Genomic DNA, 12847 nt, shown 5'->3' on the forward strand with positions numbered 1-12847 from the left:
CCTCAACTGTTACTGTATAATTTGTACTTTGTAATATCTGGTAGGTGCATGGTTCGTTAAGCTTCAAGCTAACAGAAAATTAAGCATTAACTATGGTGCCAGGGGGGGGAAAATCTGCGAAATCAAAAGCTTTAAAATTCAGCTATAAAATTTTGGTAAATATCCATGTAGGAGATGAGAAAGATCATCTTAAGGGATCTGTCAAATGCCATCGGTCAATCAGCCTTTCTCCCAAATTCTGGTGCCCCCGCAGACCATCCAAGCATGAAGAACTGTCACCAACCCACATTAACTTGCCGTAGCGCTTGTCCAAGTGTTATTTGGCCTCAGCAAGCCTAGACCACCAAGGCGTCCGTCCCGACGGTGTCACAGAGAAGCCTGAGCGACATGTCCAGGGCACAGATCCCGGCTCTTGTGGCTGGCGTGGGCGGCTTTGGAGCGCTGGTGGCTGCCACGGCGTCCAATGAGTGGAAAGTGACCACGCGAGCATCCTCGGTGATAACCGCTACTTGGGTCTATCAGGGCCTGTGGATGAACTGTGCTGGGAACGCCCTGGGCTCTTTCCACTGCCGGCCCCACTTCACGATCTTCAAAGTAGAAGGTAAATATAACAACCTGGTCTGGGCTGGAAGTAAATTGTCCCTTCCTCCCTCACTCTAGGGCAGTAGCTGTCTCTAGTCAGAGGTTAACTCTGTCAAGATTGTTTCATGAAAGTGACTGGATTTGCCTAGGGTGGGTTGGGATGAATGAATGTTGGCAGAAAATTAAGTCGTGTCTTTTATCTGGCAAAGGAAAGTTAAGAATAACTTTCTGGACCTTTTTGAAATTCCTAGTGTGAATAATAGATGGCAAAGAAGAAGGCTGAAGTGACTGACATGTTGCTAGTTTGTTTGCTTTGTGTCTTGAGGAATTACGTGCCTTCGTGTGTGCACATACAGTAAGCAAATCAGACATTATTCCTATAACGCCTTGAGTCACCTGAGCTGGAACACACATATGTGCACGTATGTGTATATATATACACACACACATATATTAACATATAACATTGCTAGTGACAGAAGCATATGACGATATGGACAATATGGAGTGAGGAGGAATTCCATTTTCAGAGTGGTTTCCTAAATTTTCTTTACCATGTTTAGTGATAAAATAGAGCAAGAGAACATTTCACAAGGAGTTTTGTGAAGGAAAATGTCTGTGTTCTTCCCTCTTGGCTACTTGGTTTTATTTATAAAACATGCAGGCAAGTCTTCAATGCCATGCATATTAGAAACCCTATTACCAGCATATGTATCTTAAAGAAGGAAAAATATTTTAAAAAGGCGTTTTCATATCTCAGGATACCCCCAGGGAAACAATTATTTGCTATTTGCTTTTATGTCATTTTAACAATCACTATCTGCCTCTGCTTTCTGCCTGCTTGATACATTTACAAATCGGACGCAAGTTCTGGGCTTATTATGTTAACATTGCCCCTGGTATTTTATAAAATACTGACTTTTCACAACCAAATGGCAAAACTGTACCTTGGCCCCAGTAAAGAAAATGAAATGAAATTTTAACTAGGAAGTTACTAAAGCATAATATTTTATGAGATTTTGTGTCAAGTATCATGTCAGTGGTCTACCGTGCGTGCCAAAGGATAAAGAGAGAATACTTAAAAAGCCAGAAGTTTCTAATTACAGTCGACGGAAATGCTCAAGCTTGGTTACCCCAGTTAAGCCTCCAAGTAGCAGGGCCTTTCCCTAGTGCCTGTATAAGGAGTCGACGCTACGTCTTCCTTCAGTCCCAACTTCTAAACTTCTTTTGGGATATTTCAAAAGTGCTCCTTCTACTATAGAGGGCTCCCCAAGTACACAGCGGATTTTACAAAAGAGAAGAGTGTTCTGTGGGTTTTGGGGGTCAGTCTGCATCCTCTGTGGTTACTCTTTCTCTGTGTCCCCCTCTTGGCTCATTCTCATCTTGGGGACCAAGCAGAAGATATGGCCTATAGGTAAGTACGTTTCTTTGTCCTTACTCGGTTCATCTTTAAAAATAAATGGTTTGTCTTATTACCCTTCATTCTCTATCCTTAATGAAATCCAGGTATTGTAAGAACCAGGCATTCAGCCTTAGCTGCAAAGCAGCTTAGAGAACTCAGCAGAGTTCTGTGTGAGCCAACAGCCACGTTCCCAAATACATCTTGGAAGGAATTAGAGGTCTTGTTACTGAATAGTGTTGATGGTGGTCAAGTAATATCCCCTACCCCAAATATTATCCCCCTCATTTTGCTTCTCAATAGTAGAAGCAATGTAATACAGGCTGCTGTGTACCCTGCACTTAAGAGGACCTTCGAGGGCCTTTCCTGGTGGCTCAGGCAGTTGAGCACAGCACTATGAAGCTGTCCACAGCCTCTACAACTGGGGTTCGATCCGGCCGGCCAGCGAGATGCCCACATGGCACAGCAGACCTCTCCTGTCTTGCCCGCTGCTCCCCTCAGCAGTGTATTTCAGTCCATCTGCCTGTTCTGCTCCCCACTCTGTCTCTGGTGAATCCCCTCACCCTCCCATACATCTGGCCTGTACCCCAGTTCTTGTATAAATAAATCTTTAAAAAAAAGAGGTCCTTATAAAAAGTTGGTCGCCTAACAATGCTTCACCTGAACGTATAAAATTAATATAGCGTCATATTTCCACTTTGTTTCTTCTGAATCAAAGTCTGTATTAAAGATGCAGATTACCGTTGAAATCTATCAATGTCAACTGATTTATATTTGTAAAGGAAGTGGGAACTCGCAAATTTGGATGTCCTTGTTCACCTGGGATCACTGCTGATGGTGCTGGTTGCTTTTGCTTATTCCTAGTTGAGAAGGTACCAGTGGGATGGGAACACCTCCTATGCTGATGGGCTCTCAAATATCACATCAATTTCAAATTGAGACAAGAACTCAGAAGTCATGAGGAATGAAATGGTGATAGCACATTTTGAAACAATAGACGATTTAAGCCTGTATTGTCAATTTGAGAAAAAAAAAAATTTACACTGAAGCACCCTGTAAGAAGGGAAAACAGAAAACCTTTCCAGGTTGCCAGGTTGTGTTGTTGTTCCCTGTTCCTGGTTGTATAACTTCATTGCTGAGCCATTCCTTCTGCTGCAAACCCCTTAGCTGCCCCGGGGCCCATTAGATCAACAGTGATTCCCTTCTTTAAACATCTAAAACCTCTTTGGGCCAGGAGTCGTCACTGTTATTTATGGTGAAATACACAGGCCCCCTTCAACTCTGGTTCTGTGACATAAAGGTCAGGAAAATACATAAGGACACTTGTAATTCAATCCTCATCACAGCCCCGCAACTTTCAACTTAATTTCCAAAGCCCTTCACTGTCTTTCAATTCAATACCCACTACAGGCACGTTTCTTCCTTCATCCTGCTTTGGTTTTCTCTTACATGATGTTAATAGGGAGGTTAGAAATATGAAAGCACAGTCTCTCTCCCAGGGAGAGCAGCAGTCATTTCTGATAGAAAGGCTGGATCCAGAGAGCACTGCTACTGGGTGGGATTAAAGCTCAGTCACGATCACCTTAAAGACAGGGGCCGACTGGCTGTGTCCTCCCAGCGCTTCCCACATTGCTCTGGGGGATATTTGCCGAATGACTGAATGAGCAAAATAATGAGTGAGAGTTTGTGAAGGGCGAAATTGTGTTTCAGGAAGAAAGTAAAGGTATGAGGAATTGAGGAGTATTTTAGGACTTGAGCTCATGCAACAAAAGGGAAAATCACTGTGTTACCTTTCAGGAGAATGAGCTTCAAGTTCTGGCACCCTTATGGAAGTGGCTATAAGACCTTGTTTTGCAATGAAACTCTCTGTGCCTCTTTCTTAAACTTTCTCCTCCTGTAAGAAAATGAAACTCCATGCATCTCTCAAAGTATCTTTCAACCTAAAGTTCAACTTGAGAACTTCAAGATGTTTCCCCACGAAAGAATTATAGCTGCAGAAGGCGCCTGTCCTATCCCTGTTGATGGGACTAGCCCTTCTTTTTCTCTCCTTGTCTGTCATCTTGGCTGATTTTCTGTGTCCCTGAATGTTGAGGATCTTGTCTGCATCTGCGTGAAAACAGGTTTAAACTACCACAAATGGCCACATCTTGCTAGTTGAAGAATGTGCCTTAGTTCATGATTTAGTAACTATAATAAATGAATCTCAAATGATAGTAATAAAATTAGATAGTAATAAAACAGTATCAGTGAGGGAAAATGGATTTCAATAATTTTGTGCTTCAAAAATCTTTCACAAATAACACATCTGATGGTTTTCTGCTCCACAGGAAAGGATTTACCTTTAATCTCAGGTGTCCATTCCTTAAGATTCAGACTCTGCTCTCTGAGACTTAATTTCATTAATCAGGCTAAAGTTAATTTAAATTTCAGAATAATCCCTTGCTGTGTTCCAAATGCATATCAAGTTATTTAAGTCACATAGGAAAATACAGGTTTTGTCTTTGGCAGTTCTCATCCCAAAGATAAGCCTAAGGAACATTCCATGTATTCGTGTCCCAACAAAAATGGTGCTATTTTATAATGTGTACTGATACAATCAGTGACCCGAGGTAGGTGAATTGTATTCTCAAGGTAGAATCTGGACGGATGAGCCCCATGAAACTGTCTCTGTGCCAGGAGAACTGGACGGTACAATGTGAAATGAGTCCATGCCTATAGGGTAAGGATGGGCCGGGCCAGGGCAACACTTTTGCCAAAGCAGCCCAGGACTGGAGCTGGAATCCCAAGTCTGCTTGCATCCAGGTGTCCTTCCATGGACACATCAGCCATTCTCAGGACAGCTTGCCTCCTTCAACAGCTCCTCTCTTAGAGGTGGGACCTGATCTTATTTCTCCTGCTCTTCTTGGTACCCACACTGTAGCTGACGCTTGCAGGTACTCAGTGAAGGTTTGTGAATTGAGTAAGTGGGGAAGGACTTGTTCACTAAGTGAAGCTGTAACACTAAGGACACGTAGAGGGAATCTCTCATCTCAACAAGCTCTGGCAAAGGAAGAAGGCTCCAGAACAAACAGAAGAGCTGTATTATTTATGGTGGCATTCAAGAAGCACATGGTTTATAGTGTTGTTAGCCCTTAGACAAGCAGCATCTACATCACAGGGAAGCTTCTAGAAATGCAGGATCTCAGGCCCACCATTGGAAAAATAGAATCAGAATTTGCATCTTAACATATCCAGGTATCCCCCATACCTGGAAAAGTTTGAGAAATTCTTGTTTAGAGCTTGGGCCTCAGAGTCTGATGGACTCACTCTTTACTAAAGGTCTTAATCTCCCTCTAATTCAGTTTTCCTAGCTGTTAAATAGTGGTTAAATGAGATAACATAGGCAAAGTGTCTTACACCTTGCCAGACCCAGGGAAGTTCACCTGAAGGGTAGCAAACATTACTCAAAGTGCCTTTCTCAATGCCTTGAGCTCACATGTCAACAGTAGAAAGGTGGCTATTCCTTCTGCTCCATCCTTTTGCTTCCCGGAATCTGAAACCGAATAGAAAGATGCCAAAGATTCTTTGTTGCATATCCTATGCTTACTTACAATGATGTCAAGGTTATTGCACTTGTCAGTCTATAGTTTATGCTTAGGATTTGCTCGACCAACTAAGGTGAGACCACTCTACATTCAGAAGTCAACCTGGGGCCTCCCCGGTGGCGCAGGGTTGAGCGCTGGGTTGCGAAGCTACCTGCGGCCTCTGCGGCGCCGGTTCGATCCCCGGCTGCTCCCCGGCCACCGGAGGAGGGTCCCACATGGTGTGCAGACCTCTCCTGCTGCCCGCTGCTCCCCTCAGCAGTGTACTTCGGTCCTTCTGCCTGCTCTGCTCCCCGCTCTGGCTCTGGTGAATTCTCTCACCCTCCCACGCTTCTGACTGTACCCAGTGCATGTATAAACCAAACAAACAAACAAAATAATAAATAAATAAATAAGACATGCCTCTAGAAAATTAAAAAAAAAAAAAAAAAAAAGAAGTCAACCTGTTACCAATGCTGTTGGCTTGTTATGTCAATCATGCTTTGCATCCACTGGAAATGGAGTGGAGAGGCTGCTGCAGACTCCTTATCAGAATATAGGTTTTCAGCAAACCTATGATATGTTCTTAGGCTAGACAGCCAAAAAAGGACAAAGTTTTACTCGAACATTCCTAGACCTGAGGACTGGGGAAATCTATTAAAAGATTGATTTCAATCATAGTTCCATGCTATGGATTCAATTGAGCCCCCACAAAATTCATATTTTGAAACCCTAACTTCCAAAATGGTTGTTTTTGGAGATAGGGTCTATATGGAAATAATTAAGGTTGACTGAGGTCATCAGGGTAGGAGTCTGATCTGATGGGATTCATATCCTAACAAGCACACACAGAGAGAATTCTCCATGTGCTGAATGAGGACTCAGCAAGAAGGCAACCATCTTTAACCACACCCCCAGAAACCAGCCCAGCAGACTTTGACCTGAACTTCCCAGCCTCTGGAACTGTGAGAAAAGATGCTTGTTGTTTAAGCCCCTGGTCTATGGTATTTTGATATAGAAACCTGAGCAGACTAGGAGACTCTGCATAGCTTAAGTTAACTATGCAGACTTGAACAGGTTACTTAATCTTTCAAAGTCTTCATCATTTCATCTGTAAGTAAGAATATTAATAGCTAACCCCACGGGGTTGTTGTGAGAGTTTAATGAAATGGTAAAGCACTTTCTCCAGAACAGCGATCATGATCATGAGTTAGCTGTTTTTAATGATGACTTTGAACATGCAACAAAAGGTTGGTATCAGATAGCTTTTATTTTATATTTATTTTTTAAAGGTTTATTTATTTATGTATACAAGAGCTGGGGTGCAGGCCAGAGGTGTGGGGGGTGAGAGGATTCACCAGAGACAGAGCGGGGAGCAGAAGAGGTGGATTGACTGAAATACACTGCTGAGGGGAGCAGCGGGCGAATCAGGAGAGGTCTGCTGCACCATGTGGGCAGCTCCCTGGCTGGGGATCAAAACTCATGCTGTGGTGGCTGTGGATAGCTTCATAGTGCTGCATCTTAACCCCTTGTGCCACCAGAGAGGGCCCTCAGATAGCTTTTAAATGAACATGTGGTCTACTTCCTATTTTGCAAAGTGGCTTCACATACATTATCCTATTCATCTATGAGATGGTTTTCCATAGTCTCCATTTCACAGACAAAGCAACTGAGGTTCACAGGGGAACCGATGTGGAACAGTGTATGGTATCCTGTAGATCTTTTGGGGGGAAATGTTCAACATTTTGTACTAGACTTATAGCCTATGTTTAAATCCCAGCTGTCAGGTATTTTTTTGAGTGACCTTGGATAAATTGCTTAAATTTACTTTGTTTCCCTTTCTTATATGTAGGAGGAGAACAGTGATGCTATGTAGTAAGATACTTTGAAAGGTTGTAGGGAAGACCAGGGAAAATTATTATATGAAGCAGACAAGTATATGTTTTTTAATATCCCTGGAATTGCATCATCAGGTGTAATAAAACATGCAGGCACAGAAACGCTGTTGTGAAGCTTTTATACTTGGAGCTCCCAGGAGCAGGAGGCACTGCAGGGCCATGCAAGGGACCTGGGGAGGAGGCAGAGATGCAGAGGAAAGCATGGCAGGGGTGAGACAGGGGAGTCAGGCTAAGCAGGCTTAGGATTGGCTAGTTTGAATAATTTTAGCAAGCTCTGGGCTCCCAGGCTTATCCGAGTTGTCCTGTGTCTGACCCTGGGTTGATTAGGGTGGAGGAATAGTGGCTGGAGGAGTAACAGGTTGATAAAGGAGGTAGCTGGTGTGTAAGCTTTGCATTCGTTGATTTGCATGTGAAAGGCGTATTTGCCTGTTATCTCATAGAACTGGCTAACCCTGGGAGGAGTCATTTCCCTGCCTGTCCTTAAGGAGGTCCGGGATGCCAGAACTTTGGGATGCAGAAAATAAGTTAGCACAGCTACCACAGTGTGGATACTAGATGCTTTGGCGTTGCTTGCACAGAGAGGTCAGCAGGCCAGTGTTTTGCTATTGGACCTCTCCTTTGCGCTTTTCGTGGCTATCTGCTTTTCAGTATTTGTTTTCTCCTGGAAAATGCAGTCTTTTGTGTAGAAAAGGCTCAGTTTGATTTTCCCAGCCTTCATCGCCCCCTCTCTGCTCGTTGCCCACTTGACACACACGTGGTGTGTCACAGATTCCATCACTCACTCTTAGACTAACTCTCATTCTAAAGAAGATACATGCAAGGGACATCTTCTGAGCAAGTAGTGTGCTGGGATTAGCAATTTGAAAGCTTCCTGCCACTGTGCATTTTTTTGGGTGATTCCAGAGCACTGCAGAAAACTATATTGCACTTAATAGAGTTCAGGATAGGTGAGCTGATTTTCAGGAGACAGCAGGTCTACAATTAAGGTTTGGCTAAGTCTCCATAGGCATTATAGGAAAAATTGATTACCAAAGATTGATAATTTGGCAAATGAATCTGATGCCCTATTACAATTACAAAAGGAACCCCAGAAAGAGTTAATTCATTTATTCATGAATGATTCGCTCATCAAAGCATTCACTGGATTCCTGGCACAGCATAGACGTTCTGGGGACTCAGCGAGGAACAGGCATCGGGCCTATCCTCCGCAGACATGCTTCTTGGAGGGAGACAATCATTTAGCAAACAATTAGCCCAGAATGATAAGTGCTATCTGGCAGCTAAGGGCAGGAGGTGGGCAGACTTCCCAGAAGAGCTAGCGCTTGAACTGTCTTGAAAGATGGATAGAAGTTTGCCAAGGAGAAGAAAACAGGGCATTTCAGGCTACAGACTCACCCGCTCTGCAACTTATTAACTGCATAGCTCTGGGCAAAATACTTGATTTTTTGAGTTCCCCCATCTATAAAATGGGGATAATATCATCTACTGCAGAGGGTGGTGGTGAGCATTAAATGAGTTAATTTGTGTACAGCATTTAGAGCAATGCTTGGCATGTACAAGCAAAGACCAAAATGCAGGAAGGAGCCAAGTGCATCAGGGAACAGCAAACATAGCAGGCTGAAGGGGACAGAAGATGTACAGGGAGATGTTAAAATCAAGCTACAGATATACTGGGTAAAAAAGTCATGATGCATTTTTGTCTGAAAAACAAAACAAAAAAAAATACGTCAGGACTTTTCTGACAACCCAACAGATAAAGGGGAGTTGGCAAAGGGACCTTTACTTTCTAGAAAGGGATTTAGACTTTGTCTTGGAGGAGCTGGAAAGCTCTTGAAACATTCTGAGCAGAGAACAACTGATGGAACCTGGCATTTTAGAAAAATCTTACAGAATTGCTTATGCGAGAAAGGTGAGAGAAACACTTCCTGCACTGACTGGGAAGCAGACCAAGGTGATCTCTGTAGTCATTTCCAGGGGTCCCAAATGACGAAGCATGTGCCGCCCTACACTGGCAAAGGATGGCTGCTTCTAAACCCAGGCGCAGAGCTGCCGTTCCCCCTCCTCGCCTACAGATTTCGAAGTCAGAGGATTTCTCGTCCTTGCTTTTCCTGAGCTGCTGACCCCAGGCTTTCTCAGCCTGCGTTCTGACTTCCACGCTGCTTCTCTGTTATTGTCCTCATAGCCCCCTCCTGACTTTCTTGCTCCCTTAAAGGACACTACCCCACCCCTCCACCCCCACCTCCCTCACCCCAATGCACACCTGCTTCCTCTCTAGCACCCACACAGGGCAACTGCCAAGGCCTGAGATGCTGCTGTCACCTTCCAGATCTTCCAGGTGGAGTTGGCTTTGTCTCTGGCTCAGCCAAGTGCCTGTGTGGGCTCAGCCTCCAGGCTCTCCCTGTTGACTGAGATGGGGGTCAGACATTAGACAGATGTGTCTTCTGCTCCGCCCCTTGCTCTACTTGTGCAATCCAAGGTGACCAGATCAACCTTGAAAGGAAGAGCCTTGGACTTAATCCCCCTGCCTTTAGCAAGTGCCCACTCATGCCTCGCACACCTGACACCCAGTCTCGTTGAATCCGAGTGACCCTTTGAAAACCGTGTTCTATGGGTGACCTAACTGGCTCCGTTTGGTGGCTGAGGAGGTGGCCCTGTCAGGATTCAAATGCCAGCTTGTGTGACTTTTGAACATGAACATTTGACAGCTCGGCCATGGAGCACTCCCGCGGGCGAGTCCCCAGCAGGAACCCATCAAAACATCAAAAACAGTACTGACTTTCCTCTCCAGGTCCCTGCCATCCAGCCGGACTTTGTGCTTACACTTTCCCCTAGTCCTTGCCTCCACGCCGGGCAAATGCCTGCCCTCATGGTGCCCATTTTTCTCCTCTTTCAGCTCCACCTCAAATGCCATGTCCTATGCAAAACCTTTTTAATCTTTGAACTAGAAGGGACCTTTGTCTCCATCCACCCCCCCTCCCCCATGGCACTTGGTCTTTTTCTTATCATGGCCTGTACTGTGGATACTGGTGTATCTGCCTTTCCCAGCCTCTAGATCATGCTCCCTGGGAGGGCAGGGATTTAACAGTTTCCTTCTAGGGCCTCCCCTGGTGGCGCAGTGGTTGAGCGCTGGGTTGCGAAGCTGCCCGCAGCTTCTGCAGCGCCGGTTCGATCCCCGGCTGCTCCCCGGCCACCCGAGGAGGGTCCCACATGGCGCGCAGACCTCTCCTGCCGCCCGCTGCTCCCCTCAGCAGTGTACTTCGGTCCTTCTGCCTGCTCTGCTCCCTGCTCTGGCTCTGGTGAATTCTCTCACCTTCCCGCGCTTCTGCTGTACCCAGTGCTTATATAAATAAATAAATAATAAATAAACAAATAATAAATAAATCTTTAAAAAAAAAACAATTTCCTTCTACCCCTTACTGATAAGCAGACCCTGCTTGTGCTATAGGCATATGCTATAGGCATATGCTGAATTACTAAAGCTTTTGTTGAGTCGAGTGATCGGGAACAAGGGCATGGACACTTTCTCCAGGTTACTGTGTTTGGTGCTGCTCTGAGTCTATCTGGATGGTTCTTGGGTCCACATTTCTCCTTGTCCAGAAGCACAGCATGATGAAGTGGCAAAACATTCTGGAGAACTCTTCAAAAGAGAAAGCGTTTAGTAGGATATTTCTTTGTTCTTTGGGAATCAGGCCGATTCTCAAAGGAAGTTACTTTTTTTACTAGGAGCTTTAGAACTAACTCTTTAAAGATCGATTCTAGAATTTATCTGGGGTTGGTTACCAAAGTAATTTCACACACTCCATGTGATGTCACTAAATGCAGAATTGGAAGGATTCTCAGTAGCACACAATTCTACAGCAACAATAGATTTAAAAACCTCAAGAGCATAGATAATAATTTAGGAAGTGATGGGTTTTGAGTATGTATGGCCTTTGTGATTAATATATTTAATTCTGCGTTCACATGCTTTCTTTCTAATGGCTGTTTAAAAACTGGCATGCAAGATGCCTAAAAATTGAGCAATTATTGGACAAATACATTAGATATAAACATTATGAAAAATCTCAGGGACACTCACAATGTTCCCTTGGGGTGGTCAGAAACAGCCTGATTGTGAGGGAGCAGCAGAGAAGTCACAAAAAGATTCAAATGACTCTGATAGGTGGGATTCTCTGAACACTCACTCTCTGAGGAATTTTCTCTCCTCTGAGTGATTCTGGGCTGAGTCCCTCTCTTGGTAATTAATGACTTTGAGATATGGATTTGGCTGTTGGGCTTGTCCATAAATCATCCAGCCATGCGGAACCACGGTCAGCAGAAAAAAGACCTCTCCAGCTCCTCATCTGCTGGATTCTAAAGAGCGGCTGGAAGGCATGACCATTTCTGTGAGGTTCAAGTTTATGCGTGTTGTGAGCAACTCAGTAAAAAGTGCAAGGTAAACATAAAGTGCATTCACTGCGAGCAGACTAAATTACATGCCATAACCTCCTTGAGATAGCCTGGGACCATTTGGGTTATCTATATTACAAAACGTGTCTGAGGATGATTGCTTTGGAGAGAGTTGTTCTTTCGTGTGTCTTACTTTAACCCAAATGGCTGAGATGAGGAGTGGAAGTCATTTTTTAACAATAAGTTGTTTCCCTCCCTCCTGAATTTTTTCCTGTCAGGATTTTCTCAGTTACCCTGGGCCCTGACCCCACATGCATCCCACGACTCCAGTGCGCTTCGTGACTTCTTCAAACATTTGCAATTACCTTTTGTTATAAACTCAAATTAACAGGTCTTCTTATCTCTAAATCTTGATTCTTTCCTTCAACAGCATGCTTTAACACTTGTAAACCTGGCTTACAGCTCCGATTCTTTTAATTTCCCTGTGTATTAAAGTTACGATGGACACTACACTCGTCCATGGAAATAAATACTGGCACCTTAATGCTTGATTTGAATGGTTTGCAGGCAGAAACTCTAGACTTTTCCAGGGACTCCTGCCATCAGTACCTCTAGGTTTCCCTAGAAATGTAGGCAACTATCTCCTCATCCCCTACCTGCTGTTACCTTTGGAGAGAAATCAAAGCTCAATGGGGCTACAGCTTGGCTCAAGTCACGCCACTCACAGCTGCCAGGTCAGACCCCCTCAGCCTCTCTTCTACTTAATCACACATGAAGGGTGAACACCAGACAGCTTTTACAAAAGACCCATGGGCGCACCTCTCCCCACCACAACATCACTGTGCAGGAGCTTCTCCCACACAGGATCCCAGCACCGCTGCTTCTCCCTCAAGGTCACATTCCTCCAGGGGGCCTTAGACAGTCCTACCTCTGCCTCATCACCTTCTCTCCCTCCCTCCCCTGCAGATAGGCGTGTTCCAGCACCCCAAGACGGGTAACCTCTTCAGTTCACCCCCTGG

General features: G+C 44.5%; 1 protein-coding gene across 4 annotated transcripts in view; it reads left to right on the forward strand.

Moving 5' to 3' along the window:
• Window positions 1–387: 387 nt before the first annotated feature.
• CLDN10 (claudin 10) overlaps window positions 388–12847 on the forward strand; it is a gene marked incomplete at both ends in the record, with an annotated part of 93166 nt that continues 80706 nt past the window's right edge. For 2 of the 4 annotated variants that reach the window (XM_084234989.1, XM_084234992.1), the window contains one exon: window positions 388–601. In XM_084234989.1, the coding sequence (XP_084091115.1) occupies window positions 388–601 (214 nt within the window). The remainder of the gene's footprint in view (window positions 602–12847) is intronic. The other 2 variants (XM_084234990.1, XM_084234993.1) reach the window with 1 other exon arrangement.

This window comes from Talpa europaea (genome assembly GCF_964194135.1).
Source record: "Talpa europaea genome assembly, chromosome: 6".
NCBI lineage: Eukaryota > Metazoa > Chordata > Mammalia > Eulipotyphla > Talpidae > Talpa > Talpa europaea.